The sequence below is a fragment of the Glycine max genome, chromosome 14 (assembly GCF_000004515.6).
Source record: "Glycine max cultivar Williams 82 chromosome 14, Glycine_max_v4.0, whole genome shotgun sequence".
Taxonomy (NCBI): Eukaryota; Viridiplantae; Streptophyta; class Magnoliopsida; order Fabales; family Fabaceae; genus Glycine; species Glycine max.
The window spans coordinates 45,853,905-45,875,169 of NC_038250.2; the positions used below are offsets into that span (position 1 = coordinate 45,853,905).

Below are 21,265 nucleotides of genomic sequence, written 5' to 3' on the forward strand. Positions count from 1 at the left end.
ATAATATCGTTGAACACCAACTAAAAATAGATGTCTGAGGTGAAATATAGGTCGGTCTCCAAACAACCAGATGGGATTGTCCTTGTTGATATACAACTGGCCGAAAAGGGTGCATAATCTTTCAGTCTCGAGTGTATAAGTGCGACGAGACTTAAAGTCCTCTACCGTTAACATATCATATGATTACAAAGAATACAGATTTGACTTCTCTGTTGTTCCTTCCTATGCTGTCCCATTAAAATCATATAGTTTTCATGATTTTTAAAATTAAATGTCACCATGTCACTATTAAATATTAATACAGCCATGCATTATTATTGTAATGAGACAGTATACGAACAACATACAAAAAGACACTAAAGAAATCAAATCCAAAGAATACTTATATAAAAAAGATTGAAGTCCTTCAGCCTAAAGTGCATAAGCCTCACAAAGCTTGAAGTCCTCCTCGGTCGAGGTAAACCGAGAAGGATACTTATATAAAAAAGATTTACAGTGATTACCACCAACCTCTCCTTTCCTTCTTTCCCGCTAAACTCAACAACCAAACTTGAATTCCGATCTCTGATCCCTCTCCCCCGGCTACCTCCGACTCTCCCTCCCTCCTCACCTTCCCAAGAGACTCCATTAGTCCGTTAATACCTTCATTTTCAATTGTTTATTCTTCGTTGCATACATGTGAATTATTGTTTTTACGCGATTACTCTGAATCGAATTTCTCAGCTAAATGCTTCAAATCATTCGCTGAATTGGTGTTCTTCTTTGTTTAAGGAATGCATTGTGACATTGTTATTATGTAATTCGTTTAAGAATTTCTGAAACAAAGTTCGTATATCATGTTAAGTCACGTTTCCTAAATCACCATCGTTTGCGTTGCTGCATTCCTTTAGTCACGGACTCGGGGCTGCTATTTCTGATGCTGCCTCCTAACCTTAACTTTCTGAAAAACATGTTTGTGGTAGGAATTGAAAATTTTCAGAAACTACTACGGTTATAGCTTTTTTCAAATTCAATAAGTAGGATTGCAGTCTATGATAATTGATAAACAAAATTAATGTCATTGAATTGAAGGAAATAGCCAATTACATTATTACATGTTAAGAATTGACATATTACAGTGATACAGGCGACTGGAAGTACCTATGGAAATCATTTTTGTGTTACGACATAGGGAGAATCTCATGAAGGAGGTGTTGGTTGTTTGTATTATTGATGGATGTTCTTCTCGCCTTCCTCTCTCTGAAGCTGACAATGCAAGTTGATCTTGACAGAAGGTACTTACCTCTGAAATCATCTCTTTATCTTCTTCAGTGAACTACTTGCTAGTAAGGGAATATGACATTTATGATTCTATGAATGATAGATAGATGACGATTGCTTCTAATGCAACATGTTTTCAAAGAAAACTGTGGAGTTCTGATGATGTATAGGAGACCAGGTCAGAGCCGAATTACAACTCCTAGAAAGGAGACTCATACGTGTAAAATACTTTCAGGAGTTTCTGAAGGTCAATATTACTTCCGACTATTATTAGCTATTAAATTATACCTTTCTTGAAAAAGATTTGAAGCATAATCTGTTAATTGCAGGAATTACTACTGGAACTCCGATTAATGTATTTGTATCCAATACTGATCAAAGAGGACATGTGAGTATCTAATGTAATGCTAGAGCTTGTTTATGACAAGCAACCATTATCTTAATTTAGGGATGCTGATAAAATATTGTACTCTGGGAAACATTTTCAGGACTATAGTGAGATGGCAGTAGCTTATCGGCCTTCCCATGCAGATTCTACTTATGACATGAAGTATGGTCTCAGATCAGTTCAGGTATTGACTATTTTAGTGTAATGAGTCTAACATTTTTATTCAATGTGATATGTATATGTATTATGCTCATACATCTGAATTTTCTTATGTTTAAGGGTGGTGGTAGATCTTCTGCAAGAGAAACAATTGGAAGGGTTGCTTCTGGTGCTGTTGCTAAGAAAATCCTTAAAAGTCTTTTCTAGAACTGAGGTGTGTTACTTGTCTTATGAGTTTAGTTTATTATTCTTTTTTGTAGTATTTTCTGTTTTTGTTTTTTTGTTATAACCGGCCAAGAAGATAAGGAAAGTTGCCAAAGCAATCTTGGGTGAATCAAAAGGTTTTGGGTTAAGAGGTAAGGAATCTTGGTGGTGGTATGAAAAGGTTCAAGAAAAGGTTAAAAACAAGAGAGATAGGTGCAACATTGCTGAAAATTGATCAAGGTATTAAAATGCTAAGAATGAGACAAGAAAAGTGGTAAGTGAAGCACGGTTCAAAGCATATGAAGAGTTGTACAAGGACTTAGGGACAAAGAATGGAGAACGAAAGATATAAGCTTGCAAAATATAGAGAAAAGAAGACAAGGGATTTGGATCAAGTACAATGCATTAAGGATGAAGAAGGGAAAGTTTTCACTGGGTTGCAGTTGTCACCTAAACTTAATGAAACAATGATTAAGAAATATTACCTTATGAAATAAACTACCAATGACTAGTGTGAATTGCAGTTGGGTTGGCATCCAATGCATACTGATCTTAAGTAATGTGCATTGAGTGCGAATGTACTTATAGAGTATGATGATTTAAAAGAAACATTTCCCTAAGAGATAAACTTCTAAAGACTAGCATGAAATGCATTGATCACTGGGTAGACATTCTATCCCTACTGATCATATATAAGGTCAGCTTGTACACTTGTCAGAGGCTAATTTTACCAGATTTCTCTCTACCTGATTTGATTTTTTCTCTCTTTCCTTTTTAACAAAATGGAAATCTTCATTCACCAATGCGTGTTTGATATAGATATAATAATGCTAATATATGTACATGTAACGTGTTTTTATTTGCAAATTCCTCAAGAAAGATCCTGTTAGGAAGAAGATGCTCTGTCATGGAAACTTGTCATAAGGGTAGTTGTCATTCTAGAAGTAGTTATTGTGGTGATTATTGTAGCAGTTATTGTAGTGGGAATGCGATTATTATAGTGGGATTGCAGTTATTATACATATTTGATAGGCCTTTAAATATCAAGAGACACTAAATAAAACATAGAATATTCAGACTTAAGTTTGTTATTTCCTTTTTCCTTCTTGGAGACTGCCCTTAGTCTCGAACTTAAGGGAACCACCGCTAACAATTGGTCCGACCTGCCGGTTAGCGGTGGTTCCCTTAAGTTCGAGACTAAGGACAGTCTCCAAGAGGAAGAAAGGAAATAACAAACTTAAGCCTGAATATTCTACGTTTTATTTAGTGTCTCTTGATATTTAAAGGCCTATCAAATATGTATAATAACTGCAATCCCACTATAATAACCGCACTCCCACTGCAATAACTGCTACAATAATCACCACAATAACTACTTCTAGAATGACAACTACTCCTATGACTAGTTTCCATGGCAGAGCATCTTCTTCCTAACAGATCCTAGCTAAAGGTCTCTTATTTTTCAGATTCTTGCCTATGCCTCTCAAGTTCACAAGATATTTCTTCCTCAGGACCTTATTGATCATGACACTCTTGACTCTTGATCAGGTATTAACGATAACATTCATATTTATGTATGCACAAGCAGCACAGTGGTTCCTTTGTAAAGCTGTTTGAAGTGAATTTCATGTATTCTAAACATGGAGATGACTATCTGTGCTATTTTCTAATGTTTTCTTTAATGGATTTTGGATATCACTAACTAACAAAAGTTTTGATCTAGGTCACTTATTGGCAATGGAATGCATTTTGCAAATTACACTTGCAACTCTCTTCTTGTTTGATTATAACCAGACACATTACTTCTCTCACATACCTTATTACGTAACGCTCGTTTCTAAAACTAAAATTTATTTCTCCAAATACATTTGTTTAAATGCTACTCTCACGTTAACACTGGTGATTTTTGCCAAAAAAAATCTCATAGCAATCCTAAACTGAAACTTCCAACGAATATTACTTAGGAAAGGACTTTTGTCATTACTAAGGAAATGAGTGATGAATACTTTACCATCCATGCCCAACGTTCTCCCCTGGGCATTCAGGCACAACGCTGAATTTCAGGCCAACGTACATATGCATCTATATTCTTCACTTAAATTCGATCTTACAATTTTTACATATTACAGAATATATATTTAGTGCATGAATAAACATGTCAAAATCTATTTATTTTAACTGATGAAGAGTTATTGATAGTAAAGGGGGGCAACATTCATATAAAATGGATAAATTTTCATTATCATGAAACATGTCCAATGCATTTAATTATAATATTTTATGAATTTAATCTGCACTAGACTTCTGTTTATTGACCAAATAATTGTCTATTTGCTGCTAACTTTGCCTAGAATAATATTGTGCCCCATCCAATTTGTTACACACTTGCAAGGAAACTAAGTAACTAATGTTGATTTAAATGTGTGAATACCTTATTATTTCTTTTATTGAAACGGTGCCATCATGCTGTCCTGTTCAGACATTTACAATGCAATATACAATATTCCAAATTGACTAATTATTGTTATAACTTATATTGAGCATACTGTCTATTGATGTTATTATCATTATTTTTTTTCTTGCAATTCTGAAGCCAAATTCCTGGTTAACCCTTTTTCTTTTTGGAAATTTTCCAGATTGAGAGTAACATTGTTCGATGTCCAGACCCTGAGTATGCAGAGAAGATGATATCTGCAATTGATGCTGTGCGAGTGAGAGGTGATTCTGTTGGTGGTGTTGATATAACTTGCATTGTGAGGAACTGTCTACCTGTAAGTCTTTCCACCTGTCTCTAAAAGGATGAAAATTCATAAGTCATAAATCTACTTACAATTTCTTAAAAAAAAAAGTTGAAACAATGAGCAAGTAGTAAGACTAATTACGACTTCTGTTTGGAAAAAATATAAAAAGAATAAAAGTTCAAAAGTCATAAAATTGAGTTTGAATTCAATGACAAAGTCGTATATGAAATCTACCACTTACCCTTGATCCAGTAATTTTTCAAAATTCACTCTCAATTGGTAATTTTGGAAAAAAATTGTCCCCAAATGGTAAAAAAGCCCAGTAATTGGGAATGCATAAATCAGTGATTGGCCTTTGATAACATCTTCCTTCTGGCTAGTGTTTTGTTGACAGTTAATTAAAGTGAACATGATATTAAAAATTGTAAGAAATGTATCAGTTTTTGGTCTTCGTTTCAATAAATGAAAGCTTTGGCAACTTTAGCTGGCTGTTCATATTATGCATTATGATGACGATGACAATTTGTAGTTTTGTATCTTTCCATATACAGATATGTGATGGGTATAGGGAAAGATGCAATCATTATTGTTACTGAATGGTGGAATTTTCGTTGTTGTGTAGATTGTTAGAGTCCTTCTTTCGCAGGATGCATGTGATATCATGGCACATGTAGTTGGTTCTGTGTAATCATAAACTATATTTTGTATTTGTCTGTTGCACATCTTGTGCAGTTGAATGAATGAATCTTGTTGCTGATAAAAAAAAATAAAAAAAAAGCTCATAAATCAACATAAATTTCTAGCGAAGTCTTATAGTAGTGTAGCGGTGACAGATTCTTCAACTTGTTAAATATATGCTTTGGACACAATATTTTGACAGATTCTTTCACTGTAAGTGGGCACCACAAAACATACACATAATTTACTCATATTTACAAAAACGTAATCTTTAACATAGAGATAAAGGAATACTATATGCTTTCATATTGTCAACAATTATGCTATGTATTCTTAGTGAAATGTTGGTTCTTTCTTTATGTTTCTCATTGCTCTTTTAAATGAGTATTTTCAGTTTTTTTTTTTTTTTTGAAGAGGAAGAGGAATATCATAATTTAAAAGGGATTTTTCTTTGATGTTATTTTAGGGGAATGTGTGTGATTTTTACCAACTAGAGGGGTTTGAGTTTCATTTAAGTAGACCTTCAGAGAGATTAGTTCAATTTTATCTAAAAAATAAGATTGATCTTCTAGTTTAATGACAATTACTTTTTTAAGTGGTTGAAAAGAATTTTAGTTTTGTTTTGATAGTCATTGGACAATTATTATATGTTTCTTCTATATATAAATGATCTGCCCGACATGTAAAAGGGAAAGTGCTTTATTCAGAAAGGACACTGAACCATAACTATACATGGATTAAAAATAAGAATTATTTGTGGTATAAGACAATACAGCTTCAGTCATCTCACAAGGATTTTTTGTACTGTAGCCAATTAAGAACCTTAGAAAGAGATATCTAACAATCCAATGGTTAGGATTTTTAATTGAGTCTTCTATCAATGATTTCTAAAAAATTGATTCTAATTCTTGCTTGATCCTAAAACTTTACTAATTAAGCATCCATTAATTTCAATTTTCCCCCTACTAAAATAAGCATTCAAAATATAATCAATTTGAGTTAGATAAATAGGCATCATACAAAGCACCAAATTAATTTAGGAATTGAAATTCAATCAAACCTATGATCAAGCATCATAGATCTTATTATTATGAAATTTAATTACTCATTTAGTTTTTATAATTTTTAAATTTATCTTTTTTAATTCATATAGTTAATAAGTAGATTTTTTAGTTCCTGAAATTTAATAAGTGAATATTTTAATTCTTGAAATTTATATTTTAATTTCAAAAAGATTTATATTAAGATTTTTTAACTCCATTAGTTAAAATTTTTTTAACTACATATAAACTTCACGAACTAAAAAAATTCACTTATTAACTATACAAATTAAAAAGATGTTTGATAACTATAGGAAATCAATGTATAATTAAACTTTATTCTTAAATTAGAACATGCCAAATCAAAACATTCATAAAAAAAGAACAACTATTTTAGAATCTTGCAATACAAAAACCCAAATGTTGGATGAAATGCTAATTGGCACCTCAAAGTTCATGAAACCCATCTTCAAAAGAATAACAAGATCAAAACAAAAGACCCTTTGGCTTTTAATATTAGTGAATCTAGTCATAAGAACCCAAAAAACTATGCCAAAAGCCTTAAAGGCTCATATTGGAGAATCAGAAAGCTCAGACGAATGCCCAAGTGGTTCAACACACAATAAGATTAATTTCTCTCATGTCAAGAAAGTTCAAAAATATATTGAAAAAAGGTAAGTACATACATTTTTCGAAAAAGAAGGACGGATTCAAGAATGCCTCAAAGGATGAAAGCAATGATATTATCTACTTCGAGTGTAAAGAGGCCTGGACATATGTAGGTAAAATGTCCAAAACTCAAGAAAAGATGGCACTAAAAGAAAAATAAGAAAAGTCTTTTACACATGGGAAGATCTAGAGAGAAACAACAGTAGCTAGGATGATGATAAGAAGTCAAACATCTATTTGATGGCTAACATAGATGAAACACCATGAGGTAAACTCTTTTTACAACTCTGATTGCAGTTCATCTAAATCTTACGAGTCCATGTCAGAAGGTGAAGAAAAAATGCACTATGATGCTCTTAACAATTCTCATATGATCACACTTAAGTATATCAAATGCAAAGAAAAATACTCAAGAAGAAAAATGAGAAGTTGGTCTTAAGATTAATCTTAGCCAAGCCAGAGCTGTGAAAAAACTAGCATAAAGAACAATAAAAATGAATCTCGGTTTGTATAGAAACTCAGAAGATTATTAACAGGAGACACATTTTGGGCATAGATTATTCGTGATAGATACAAAGCTCACCATAATAGTATAGTACATTGTACATAACACCTCTATTTTGCATATAATAATAAACAAATTTTAGGCATAGAGGCAAACGACTATGGAAGAAAACCTTGGAAACACCCGACATAAAAGTTCAACACAGGAGTTAGGCCAAGTAGACACTGAGACACCACTAATCAATTGAAGTTCTTGGGGACTTTTACTGTTTCAATCATTCAATCAAAGATTGCATGATTCTTAAGCCTAAATAGAGTAAATAAATGAGTGTTATGAATGAAAAATTGGTACTAGATCTCTCACACTATGGCTTTTGCTCCACCTTGGCTCGAATCTTCTGCTCCAAAACAGATATTTCAGTCTCAAGGTTGAACATTCTATTCAAAGCATGCATGTTCTCAAGGGTCTCACTTAGAGTCCTGCTGTCACTGCCATCACACCTCAAGTGTTGCATTGGCCCATGAAGCAACTTATTCACTATACCCCTGCTAAGATCATCCACAGCTCTTTGTGTCTTCTTGTTGATATCATCACCCATCTTACCTAGGCACTTCTCAAGCTCAGCCAACCTTATTCTTTCAGCATATGCCCTCAACTTTTTAATGGTAGGGACAGTTTCCAATGAGTCCCTCCAAGCCTCAAATTGTTTTGATTCTTCACCAATGATTGCTTGAGCCTCCATAGCTTTTCTTAGCCTATCCTCTTTGTTGGCTGCCACAACCTCCTTAAGGTCATCAACATTGTACACTCTCACAGACTCAAGGTCTGAGAGACATGATCCAACATTTCTAGGAACAGAAATATCGACGAACAGGCGACGGCCACCAACTTCATTGGTGGCAGGAGGAAGGTCCTTGACATCATCCTTCAAGAACAATGGATTCTCTGATGCTGTGCTGGTGAAAACCACATCTGCCTCACCAATACATGTGAGCATCTCCGAGAGTGGCTTGTAGATTATCTCAACATCCTTGATTTCTTCGTGGATCGCAGTAACTCTCTCCTGACTTCTATTGACAACCACCATCTTTGTGCACCCTTTTGCCACCAAATGCTTGATCACAAGCTTTCCCATTTTCCCAGCTCCAATGACCAGCATCCTTGCATTGGCATGTGAGGCTTCAGGTAGCTTCATCAGGGCCAGTTCAACAGCTGCTGAGCTAACAGAAACTGCACCAGCAGCAATGTTTGTCTCAGTTCTAACCCTCTTCCCCACAGTGATTGCATGCTTGAATAGTCCACTAATGTTCCTCCCAAAGCCATTCACTCCTTGTCCAACTTTGACAACCTGCTTCACCTGGGCAAGGATTTGACCTTCTCCCAACACAAGAGAATCAAGACCAGCAGATACTTCAAAAAGGTGCTGTGTCGCATCTTTGTTGTATAGCAGAAACTGATGCTGGCAAAGGTCTGCAACCGGGATCCCACTTGTCTGCAAAAAAGGACAGAACAAGAATGTCCAATATCTGTAAATGCACTAGAAAAACCCATCTGGAAAAAAAAACTTGGTAGTAATACCTTAAACTAATCCATCACATTATATAAACCAACATTTTAGTCCATGAATTTATTAAAACTTCGATTCACTTCTCAATAAGTTAAAATCAACCTATGCATTTCAACTTTGATAAAAGCTTTATCATTTAACTTCTCCAAAAGCTGATTTTAACTTTTGCATAAGTTAATTTTTATTTGTTTTACCTTCTTATCTTCTCCTACAAGTGCATAATGAGAAGTTTATCCAAATAAGACCTTAGTCACTGACTTTAAAAAACATCATTCATTGATCCTTAATGTTGGTGGAAAGGGAGTGAAAATAAATGACTGAAATGATTGCCACATGTAATTTCATCATTTCAAGGACTAAATTAAATTGGATTTACTCAAGAAACTTGGGAGAAGACTTACTTTGGACATCCATTCAGTGACTTCTTTGACACCGCGGTGCTTGGACAGAGCAACAACATATATCTCCATTCTGTTGCAGGTGCTCAGAACAGCTGCTTCCTCAATATGATTCAGACTACAAAGCTCCGCAATGGCTCTTGGCCATTCTGCTTCTGGTATGGCAAGTTTTTCACGCATTTCCACAGGTGTACTATGCACACTCAGTCCAATAACCATGATGCTGCTCCTTTCCTTTGTATACCCTGTTCAAATTAATCACTTAAATCAAGTTAATTGCATAAACTATTTAATTCCTATATAAAAAAAAGGATATGTTGTTGATTTCATATTTTCATTCGAAAGCTACAAATTATTGTTGAAAACAAAAATCATTAAAATGTCATGTACTTTATCGTAAGTTCTGAAAGCTACAATCACTTGAATAAAACTAATCAGAAGTTAAAAGTTTCACACAATTAGCCAAAGAAAGACAAGTAGATAACAGTTCTATTTTTTAATTTTTTATTTTTCTTTTTTATATTTGTTTTTGAATATTGAGATGATTCTACGTTTCTTAATTATTACATCAAAATAAAGACAATAGTAACTTTTTGTAGAACAATAAGAAAGAAAGGGGAAAGAACCAGTGAGTTCAATTCTATATTTGATATATTTTTAAAATGAAATAGAATAGAATATGAGATTAAAAAGACTGCTACATTTTGATTCCCATAACGAGGATGGAAACATAGATAGCGTTCATTAGATTGTTAAGGCTTAGACCGGTAGTGCCATAACATGTGCATTCTTTTCTATTTTTGGTATTTTTACAATATAAAAAGACTAACATTTTAATTCCCATCATCGTATTCAACCCCTCATGTCAAGGAAAGAAAACAAAACCAACGTTTTAATGGTAGCAAAAAGATTAACCACCCCTATCGTTTAACCACATAATAGTAACATGGTTTAGTTTAAATACATTTATCTTTTTATAACTAAAAGACTAAAAACAAAAGGTTTGGATGTGACAAGAATCATGAATCAAATTTTGTTTTATAAATACTAAAAGCAAATGTGTGAAAACAAGTGAATACAAATGATTAATGTGTTAAACTTAAGATTGAATTGTTTGGGTAGTATCTGAATTCAATCCTTTGAAGAAATAATTCTTAGTCAGACTTTATTTGTCTCTGATCAGATTTCAGATTAATCAGTGTCTATTTCCCATAATGAAACGGAGAGTTAAAACAAAAAAAAAAAATGTGTGAAGAAAAAAAGATGAGTAACTAGTCTATGTACTAAATGCATAAATTTTACACTATCATTTAATTACACATTAATATATATGGTATGACACCTTCATATATGGTATATTTGTGGACATTAACATCCTTAAAAGACTGATGATTTTTAATTGATTGATTGCGTAAACTTTGAAATTCACACTACAGAGAAATTAAACTCAACAGATATTTAAACTTTGAAGTGTCAACTGAAAATTGAACTAAGAACAAAGAGTTGTTACTTACTATCAGCTGCAGAGGTCTTAAGCTGCTCAAGAGCAGAGACACTAGCAGCTTTCTTGGTGGCATCAGCCACAACATCAGAAGCAGAAGAAGCCTCACAACGAATAGCCCCTCTCTGACTCTGAACAAGTGTCTTTCTGTTTTTGCCAAAACATGATATATGAGTGGTGGTGGTGGCAGCATTGGAGGAACCACATTTCAGCAACAAAGCCTCCAACTTTACACCCGAGAAGCTGGTTGAAACAGCCATTGAAACTTTGAAGGGAGAATTGTGTTGGTGACTTTGAAAGCCAATGAAATGGAGAAGAACCCCAGAGAAAGAAGTTAGGAGGAGTTAGTTGGTGTGCATAAGCTAAAAAACTAAAACCTCTTTCTTTCTTTCTTAGTGAATGTTTTGGTTTTGATTTGGGTTTGGGCCTATGTGGAAATGGTGCAAGAGATGTGGCGGAAGGAAAAGGATTTGGACGGATTTGAAAGAGTAGGATTTCTCTGAGTTCTGATTGGGTGGTGGAGTACATGTTTTATCCACACTCCTTACTAATCTCACCCTCTTTTTTCTTCCACTTTTATCTTGTTTGATTTCTCATGTGACCCCATTCTCCTCATGCAAATCAAAGGTTGTGGTCTTTTAATTTGCTGAGAGAATGGGGTCTATTTCCCATTCTCCTCATGCAAATCAAAGGTTGTGGGATTTCAGATTAATCAGTGTCTATTTTTCTCATGTGACCCCATTCTCCTCATGCAAATAATCTCGTACTAGAATATTAGAATCCAATGTGATTTAAAATTTTGAAATGTAATATTTTTTACATTGATGTGAAATGAAAATTACGTGTTACACGTATTCAATTTGAGGAAATTAACAAGTTTTACTTTGGATGGTGTTTATGGTTAATTATAATAACGTGATGGATCACATAGTGGTGCAGGAGTTATTGAGAGGGCAAGGGAATGAAAATGAAAAATCATTGGGAGAAATCTGAGAGATAGGTACTAAGTTATTAACTAATGAGAGAGAAAAGATAAGGGAAAAAGAGATGGAAGGGTGGATATGTGGTAGGGATTGGATCCTTGGATTTCAGGGTTGTGTTTGCCACTACTTTAATGAGAAAGTCGTATTTCAATATCACAGTTTAGATTTTCAGGCCCGTGGCATGTGGGGATGGTGGGCGATAGTTCTCCTTAGGGTGCCACAATAATTTACATTTAATAATAACAACTAAGAAAACATCCATACTATTACACGCATTAAGTTGGTTTTTATGTATGCTTTAAAATTAATTGTATGTATTAAATTATATTATTTATGTTATAGTGAAGTTTATTTTTTTAATTAAGGTATTGAATTTGAATATTGTGATAAAAATAATAATTAAAAAAAACAAATCTCACGATCAATAATCACTCAAGCAAGCTTCCGATGAAAGTTAATCATTAAAACTAATAAATATTTCGTACTAATAATATGTTAAAAAAATATTATATATGTTTTAAAACCGGGTAAATCATTCTCCAAAAACCTCTAAAATTGAACTTCGTCATTCTTGTTTTGTCCGGACATTAAATTACCTCTGTTATCCTTGACAGAAATATCTATGCAAGGTTGTGGGCTTGTGGCTGCCTCAAGACCGATGATGCTCTTATTCTTACATTTAAGTTCCTATTTTTTTACATTCTTTGAAAAAATAATTTTAATTTAAATCATTAAATGATAAAATTCATTCCAAAAAAATTAAGTGATAAATTTTATTATATTATTTGCAATTAATTTGTTAATAAGATTATGCAATTTTAAAATATGCACATAAATATTTATTTAGATTATTTAAGAAGTTTTATTATTCATTTAAAAGTTATAGGAAAAATTGTTATAAATTTACTTTTACCTCAAAGATAAACAATGGCATTGAAATGAATATAGAGATTAAATTTCATAAAAGCAGTATGATCTATCATTTTTTTATAAAATTGATAGTGATAAAATCACACATTTAATCAAAGATTAATGCTCTTGGTTCTTACTTCTTACAAACAAATTAACTCTTTTGGTTTTGACTATTTTGTATATATATCAAGTCAATTTATTTTTTATCCATATTAAAAAAAAAAATACGAGATCCCTGTTGACTTCTTCTTTTTTGAGCTCAATAATTAAAAATTGACTTAATTATACTTTTAGTCACCAATTGGCAATTCATAAAATGTGGGGAGATGAGTTCCCAACACTCCAAGGCCTTCAGGACAATCACTTGACCAACTTAATTGTTTATAATATACAAGAAAATTATATCATATATAACTTAAAACGGGTGACAAAAATTGCGCATAAATTTATTACTAATAAATAAATAATTTAATATTATATAATCATTTTTATTTAATTAATTTTAATGAAAAATAAAATTTTTATAAATATATAACTATATTTAAAATAACTCATGATTTATTTGAAATAATAATTATGAGTAGAAATTTATATTCATGATTTATATATATATATATATATATATATATATATATATATATATATATATATATATATATATATATATATATATATATATATTAACATAAAGGCAAAAAACTTGTAATATAAATTGAAATATGCACACTATTTCCTTTTCTTTTTTATTAATTCGTTTTCACATTTATTTATTTTTATCAATTTTTTATTAAGTTTTTCACTCACAAAGCAAAACTAGCAGCAAATAATAACAAATTTTTTGTTGTTGATAAGAAAAAGGTAGACCGGGCATACTTTTAAAAATCAAACCAATTTTTGATCTGATGGAGACAGTTGGTTGATGGGTCGAATCACTAGACCAATAATTAAACTGCATAAAATGGTATAAGTAACTTAAAATATGAGTATATGTATTAATTGTGTTATAAGTTTAATAATTAATAGGTGGTATGTTGATCCACTAAATAAATTTTAGGTTCTTTTTCAATTTTTGATTGTACCATATTTTTTTGTATTTTTATTAATTTTTTTTAAAATAATTAATTTTGGGTTATGGGATTCAATCAAACTAGTTCGTTGATTCAATTGGATCAGTTTTCCATTCAAAGTCGAATCGCACATAATTAGATTGAGTCAATTACCTGACTAATCCAATTAGACTTTTAGTTTGCGAGTGGATTGAGTGGACCAATTGGTCAGTCCGGATTTAAAAACATGGAAACCAAATCTAATCTAGCAAAAAAAATGAATAAGAAAAAGAAAAATAATAAAATAATGATGTAAAACTCGACTTGGACCGGTCACTAGACCAATCCAGCCAGAAATTGATAATGTCACTACTTTGGTTTGATAATTGGATCAAGCACATGACATGATAATGATGTCATCAAATCACTGCAAGTTAAAATGTCATGAATTAGTTTAGGGTTGAAGATGTTCATGGTTTGAGATTTATCAATAATAAGAGTGTTGGACTTGAATTACCCAAGATAAAAAGCTAAAAACTTCAATTTTAGGCCTACATGTCAATTCAAATATACTTAAATAAGAGTTTTTTTTTATAACTTTTTCTATAAGCACTTTAAGGATAAAAAAGAAAAAAAATTAAATAAGTTTCTTAATAAGTTAAAATTAGTTTCTGTATAAATTAAAATCAAATTTTGATGAAGCTAATATGAGAGAGCTTCAACAAATTACATTGTGTGTAAGTTAATCTTGAAAAAGTTTATTTTAGGGCTTGCCTCGGATTTTTAATTGTAAGTTTCAAAAAATTTAAAAACAACAAACCAGTCTTTTGTTTAAAAATTTAAAAATCAGTTTTTAAACTTTAGTTTTAATTTTATATAAAAAAGAAATAGTTTCAAGATAAATTTATTTTAAAATTTTTCAATCCTATTAAAATTAGTTCAAATGTATTTTTTTGTAGTGATGGTAATGACAATGTTAATGATATAGTAACCGTGTCGGTGCCAACAAGGTGGTGTTGTATCAGTAAAAGTAGTAATAGTGGTGTTAATATCAATAATTATAATGGTGGCGCTGGTGTCCATGACAACAATAAAGGTAGTTATGCAAGTGATAGTAGCTAGGAATGGATCATGAATGTTAATGGGACCAAAAACAATTTGTTCCACATTTATAATTATTTAAGTTTTTAATTTATAACAAAATTTTACACTTAATCATAAAGTTGAATTTTTCATTCCTCGTCTTAAAACTAAAGCACGCGATTTATATTTTTCAACGACTAAAATAATAAAATAAAATGTTTTTGATGTTTAGAAATATGATGTTTCTTTCTTTTTCATTTCAATATCTATTCGAATGTTATTATTTTTTTTCTTTTCATTTAATCATAAAGTTGAATTTTTCATGCTCGTCTAAAATCAAAGCACGTGGTTCGACTAAACTAATAAAATTAAACAAAAAATTATTTTTAAAAAAGTTTTTAATTTTGTATACTGTTAGCATAAAGTTGTTTCCTTGGGCAACTAATTAAACATTATCATAAGAAGTCTTATTTTTAAAATATTTAACATAAAAACCAACAAATTAATCATATAATGATTGAATAATAAATTAAATTCTTTAAAACAACGCAAATTTTCATGACTAGAACATATGTTTAAACGGAAAACGAATGGGCTCCTCTAATAGTAAATTTTTCCTTTAAAAAGACAACCAACATAGAAGCTTACCAATAAACTTGTTCTTCTTAACAAAACCTTTTATATCTTCACAGAGTAGTGCTAAATGGTACCAAAACAAAACCTTTTATATCTTCACACAGAGTAGTGCTAAATGGTACGAAAGACTTCAGAAAATTTTAACGAAACAGATGTTTTAATATAATTGGCAAATTGTTTTCAATTTAATAGATAAAAAGGATTTGATAATTAACGAAAATCATAGGTGATCACACAATATATGCAGTATTCGTGCAATATGAATTGGTAAGTAATTCCCTTTTATTAATTTAGCATGTGAATTGGCATGAAACCTGTAACCAGAACTTCCCACCATGACCAACCAATCTAAGATGCTGTTCTTCTATATAGACTCAAGGAAGAAAAAAGATAGTAAACTCGTGCAATGCATTAATAACGAAAATTGTCATTAGTAACAATTTTTTTTGTCACTAATGCATTAATTTCTTGTATGATCGAGTTAATAGTGAAGGAATACGGGGGTATATTTGCCTTGTTCGTTAGGTAACTAGTTTATGAGTATAACGTTGCCTTGCTCATTGGGTAACTACTTTATGCAGAAGAGCTTATCCTGTTTGTGTCCACTCCAATATAAGAATTAATTTTAGATGGCTTACACTTCATTTCTCCACAATAATTGAAAGGAAGAAAACAAAAGTGAGAAATGCTTTTTGGATATTGGAAGCTTTAGCTTGTAATCCGTACACGATTATTGGCATGCAGCAGAAAGAGAATGGACTCAAAAGCAGCCTGCAAGAAAACGGGAAGGTTGGTTCGAGGACCCGTTGGTCAAAGGAAAGGAAAGGAGCACAGATTTTCCAATTTTGAATTGGGGTAACAATCATAGAATCAAGATTCTCTAATTAAATCAAGATTGTTGACATGGATTAATGGTCCTTCGAAAAGATACACATATTCTGACTTCTTTTTTGATTTATTTGTGTATTATAAATATTTCATAATTGCCATATCATACCAACATGTTATTTGCATGAGTTAAATTGACCCCAGTTGTAAATAAAAAAAATATAATTAGATAAAGAGACTCCATTAAAAGTAATAATAATTAGACAAATTTCCTACCCTATATTATATGTCATCAACAACTAATGAATACGACAACAAAATTAATGTTACATATCATTATAATTTGTAAAATTCATCATTCATCACATTAGTTAATTGGTAGAAGGAGAGAACAATATTGTTTCAGGGATAATTTAATTTTTATTTTCCTTATTTCTTTCTCTCATGACATTGTATACTATCATGTTATTGAGAATAATGAGACGACAAGAATCTCCACACCAACAACAAAGCTTGGGAAACCAATCAAAGTATTAAAGCAACGGACTTTCGTCAAAGTGACTTTCGTCAAAGTGGAAGTCAGTGTCAAAATGAACAGATGCCATCTCAAAATTCATGTTCAGACGTTGATAGTCTGTACATGAAGAATGCACATTATCTGCATTAGTATTATTATTATTATTATTATCAGATTCCATCCTGAAGGGCATAATGGTAGGCTTGAATGGTTGAAAATCCTTTAGATCTGACCACAAGTTAGGATCCGAGTACTTATGATCTGCAACATCACTATGGGTGTCTTCTTTGGGAAATTCTTGTTTTATAGTTAGGTTTGGTGAGCTAATGTGGTGATCTTGTACATTTGGTACCTTGGAGTCATGATGATCAAAATTCAGAAGATATGATGATTCCCATTCAGTAGAACTAGAACCTATGGCTGAATGTGTAGCCATAGGGGTGCCATTGCATGTGTGAATTCCAATGTAAGTAGTTTGCAACATATTCGGATTCTCTTGATCCACCTGCACCTGTTTGATTGCTCGGCAACCTTGATCATACTTGTGACTGCACCTGAAGTAACTCCTACAAATTATTATTTTTAACAAGACGTTAGTTAGATGAGTAATCTTCTTAGGGAAATTGGTTTGGTAGAATGTGAACAATGAGTCTAGATTATAGGTTAATTAGTAATTATCATACATTTATTTGCTCATTTAGAAAACGTACCTGTATCATCAATTATATATTAAAATCGTCAGCATCGTCTTATAGTTTATTAATAGGAAGATTTGTAAAGTAACTATGAAGCTGTTTAAAGAGAAGTTTTCGTACTAAAGTCTTCTCATACTTGTATCCAACCAACTAAAACGATAGTGGATGTTAAGCTTTACAAGGAAAATAAGAAAAAAGAGTAAAAGTAACAAATAAACACGCTAAGATAGATGAGTAACGGCATAAGAAAAGATGCGATACAGAATGATTAAAGTAGCTAGTGATACTTGGATATCCAAGTATTTTAGACATATACCTGATTGATATTTTTTACATGTGTCTATCTCTTTCTTCTTATCATATCAAATATTTATTATATTTATAACTTTTTTTAATTTTTTTTCTTTTTCAATTCTAGGTGTATATTAGCATGAGGTGTCCATTTAACATTTTTCATTGTTATATATGAGCAAATACTATTATGACACTTAATTAACAGAGAAAAATATTATAAGATATCGATTATTTATGATGATTTGGATTCATGCATAAAAGGCCGCTGAAGGCACTTGGTGAGGTGAGTAGATTGAATAATTTTCAATCTTGTGAAAGAGGGTAGAAGGAGAAAAAGAAAGACATTAGAGAAAATTACTAAAAAGAATCTCATGGGGAATGATATCTTTAAAATTTTGGTATTTAATTACTAACTAGTACAATGAGATTGTGCGATACATGCATGTAGTGAACTTGATGACCAAATAGAATAAAGTTACTGTTTTTATTGTTTTATTTATAAGAGAATTAATTTTCGTTAGACAAAAGCTTATTTATTAAACAATTTTGAGTATATCAATTTCTTTTATTTTGTTGATAGTATTCTCAACGTTCACCTAGGAACTGTGTTGTCGATCAGTATTTTGGAGTAATATATTTTTGTTTTCCCATTTCATCTGTATCCCTTCCCCCCCCCCTAATTTTTCTCTTTATTTCCAGAAAATATTAAGTAGTTCAATTATGATCTGACTAATTTCTAAATGATAAGTAATCCATTTTTTCAAATTATGAAAAAAATTAATAACCTTGAATATATGTTATGTGCATATTAGTTGAGATCATAATGATTCTAAATGATATATAGTTTTTTCTTTAATTTTTCATCATATCATTTATCATTTATCATATTTTTCATTTTGTCTTTTTCTTCCTTTTATCCATAAATTTTTAAAATGAGTTATTATTTCATCAATTTCCTTTTTCTTGGGAGATAGGAAATAAAACCTCAAATAAAGAAGAAGACATTACATGTGTTGCAACTTTATCATGTAACGCAAACTGTCTCAAAATTATAATCTTTCCATGGAAAAAAAAATGAAAAGAAAAGGAAAAACAATGATTTAACATATATACCTAGGAAATTCAGAATTCAGGATTCTCTTTTGTCCATACTTCCTCCATGCATGATTATCATCAGTGGTGCATGAGAGTATGGTCCATGTAAGTGCATTCTTCCTGCACTTGGAACAACAAATCAAGAGTATGCCCCATATGCATGTCATCATTTCAGGTATTATTATATAGAAGTAACATATTATCCAATAAAAAAATCTGTACAATGCAATCTGCGAAATCTGAACCCCAACTAAATAAAATCAACACACAAGAATATTAGCTTCATAATTCTATATAGGTTTAATTACTCTCTGTTCTTCCTACAACAGCATTTCTTTTTATTACCTATAATTTAAAATATCACTTTTTAATTCCTATAATTGTAAACTTTTAATCCTTTTGCCCTCACTGTCTGTCTAAATTTATCTAACAGTCTTTGCATTCAGATGTTTTAAAATAAGTACAAAATTGAATCTGTCTAAACTTTTTGACAATTATTAATTCTTACAGTCATCTTAAAGGATTTACATGTAATAATGTTAGACAATTTTAGACTTCAAAATAAAAAATTAAAAAATTATAATTATAAAGATGAAAATAATATGTTTTCAAGGTACTAAAAAAAAAGTTGTAACAATTATAATTAAAAACGAAAAAGGTAATTAGACATTCTAATTATATACCAATATGTTATTGACATGAGTGGAAATAAAGTTGAATTTTTTAAATAAAATTTCAACTTGATTTCTCATGAATGAAATAAAAATTAGTTGAAAAATATCAACTAAATTTGTCAACAAAAATAAAATTAACCTGTCAATAAAATTAATAAATATTTCATAGAAGAGAAAAAAAATCCAATCTGAAAATTCCTAATTTCTTTTCATACAACAAAATTTGTTCACTCAAGGTAAAACAATGACAGTTTACATATGTCCGTACTTCCGTACAAATCCCAGATCAAGAAATACTCTCAGTAACCCAAATCGTGAACCAAAGAAGGGTTTGTCGTGCGAACTATATATATAAAAAGAAGATATGTATGAGTATAACCTTCTATTGTAGCGACCTCTCCGACCCTTTTGGGATCTGTTCTCGCCGGAAACGGCCACCGGCGACCCATTTTGGCCGGAATTCAGGAGACTCCGATGAGCCACCTCATCTGCAGAAGAAGAGTTTATGATAGAAATAGCTTGAGTGAAAGATCTGAGGACATTGGCCGTGAGTTCCTGACAAGAGAGAGACCCTTCACTCCCAAAGGGCTTCTCAAGAAGAACCTTGAGTTGAGTAGCAGATTCCTGACCCTTAACAAGTTCTTTCATTATCATTCTTTTATTTTTGGCTGAGATACTAATTTCACTTTCACTTTCAGCACAAATGATGTTATTCATTTTTCTAGCTCTGGTTTTTCTTTGCTTCTTTTGGTCTAGATTTGCATAGCAGGTGGGTGTGGGTTTGGCTTTTGGAAGGGACTAAGGACGAGAGAGAAGAAAAAGGATACAGCCGACGAAAGAAATAATGAGAAAGAGAAACAAATGAACCAAAAAGTTAGGAAATTATTAGATAGTGTTTATCTTTTCAATCAGTGTCTATAGGTATATATTAGCTTGGAGAATGCTTAAAATAAAATTTTTTAATGCATAAAATAAGAAATAAAGATTTGTTGCTTTGAGAGAAAACTATTTTTTAGCTCTTCCAATTTTAATCTAAACATACCCAACATAATACTCAATTATGTGTTATGTTAAGATTAATAAATACTATAATAATGATTTTAGACTACTTGATAATTTATTCTTAGAAAAAGAAGGATTGATGTGCAAAAATATTGAACATAAACTAAGTTTTTTTATATTATTTTTATCTTTTTTTTAATCTATTTTCTTCATTATAATATTATTTATTATATATTTAATAATACATTTCTCTTTCTTTCTTTAGTTTTCTCTATCTCCATATTTTTCCTTTTTTTCCTCCTACCATACACCTATTACACGGGGATGGTCTAGAGTCACCTGCAGCATGACAGCTGCACTGCCGTCTGAAACGAAGTTTTTTTTCTTTTT

The 21,265-nt window shown here is 31.3% G+C and overlaps 2 protein-coding genes and 1 pseudogene across 2 annotated transcripts; 1 reads left to right on the plus strand and 2 right to left on the minus strand.

Annotated features, from left to right (window-relative positions):
• Window positions 1-449: 449 nt before the first annotated feature.
• On the plus strand, window positions 450-6,149 carry LOC100795547 (chorismate synthase, chloroplastic-like; annotated as a pseudogene).
• A 1,499-nt stretch (window positions 6,150-7,648) lies between these two features.
• Window positions 7,649-11,784, minus strand: LOC100815985 (glutamyl-tRNA reductase 1, chloroplastic). Its single transcript, XM_003544796.5, has 3 exons — window positions 11,124-11,784; window positions 9,613-9,854; window positions 7,649-9,136 (listed from the first exon to the last, which is right to left on the minus strand). Exons 1-3 carry the CDS (start codon window positions 11,368-11,370, stop codon window positions 8,009-8,011), a joined length of 1,617 nt encoding a protein of 538 aa, XP_003544844.1. The 5' UTR covers window positions 11,371-11,784; the 3' UTR covers window positions 7,649-8,008.
• A 5,120-nt stretch (window positions 11,785-16,904) lies between these two features.
• Window positions 16,905-20,771, minus strand: LOC100796071 (WRKY DNA-binding transcription factor 70). The gene is made up of 3 exons (XM_003544213.5): window positions 20,253-20,771; window positions 19,218-19,319; window positions 16,905-17,681 (listed from the first exon to the last, which is right to left on the minus strand). Exons 1-3 carry the CDS (start codon window positions 20,588-20,590, stop codon window positions 17,132-17,134), a joined length of 990 nt encoding a protein of 329 aa, XP_003544261.1. The 5' UTR covers window positions 20,591-20,771; the 3' UTR covers window positions 16,905-17,131.
• Between the last annotated feature and the right edge of the window lie 494 nt (window positions 20,772-21,265).

Coding starts and splice junctions, on each gene's coding strand:
- LOC100815985 (XM_003544796.5), bottom strand. CDS start 11,370: ATGGCTGTTTCAACCAGCTTCTCGGGTGTAAAGTTGGAGGCTTTGTTG. Junction 9,855..11,123: donor TAAGACCTCTGCAGCTGATA/GTAAGTAACAAC, acceptor TAATTTGAACAG/GGTATACAAAGGAAAGGAGC. Junction 9,137..9,612: donor TCACTGAATGGATGTCCAAA/GTAAGTCTTCTC, acceptor CCTTTTTTGCAG/ACAAGTGGGATCCCGGTTGC.
- LOC100796071 (XM_003544213.5), bottom strand. CDS start 20,590: ATGAATAACATCATTTGTGCTGAAAGTGAAAGTGAAATTAGTATCTCA. Junction 19,320..20,252: donor AGAGGTCGCTACAATAGAAG/GTTATACTCATA, acceptor TTCCAAGTGCAG/GAAGAATGCACTTACATGGA. Junction 17,682..19,217: donor CTGAATTCTGAATTTCCTAG/GTATATATGTTA, acceptor AATAATTTGTAG/GAGTTACTTCAGGTGCAGTC.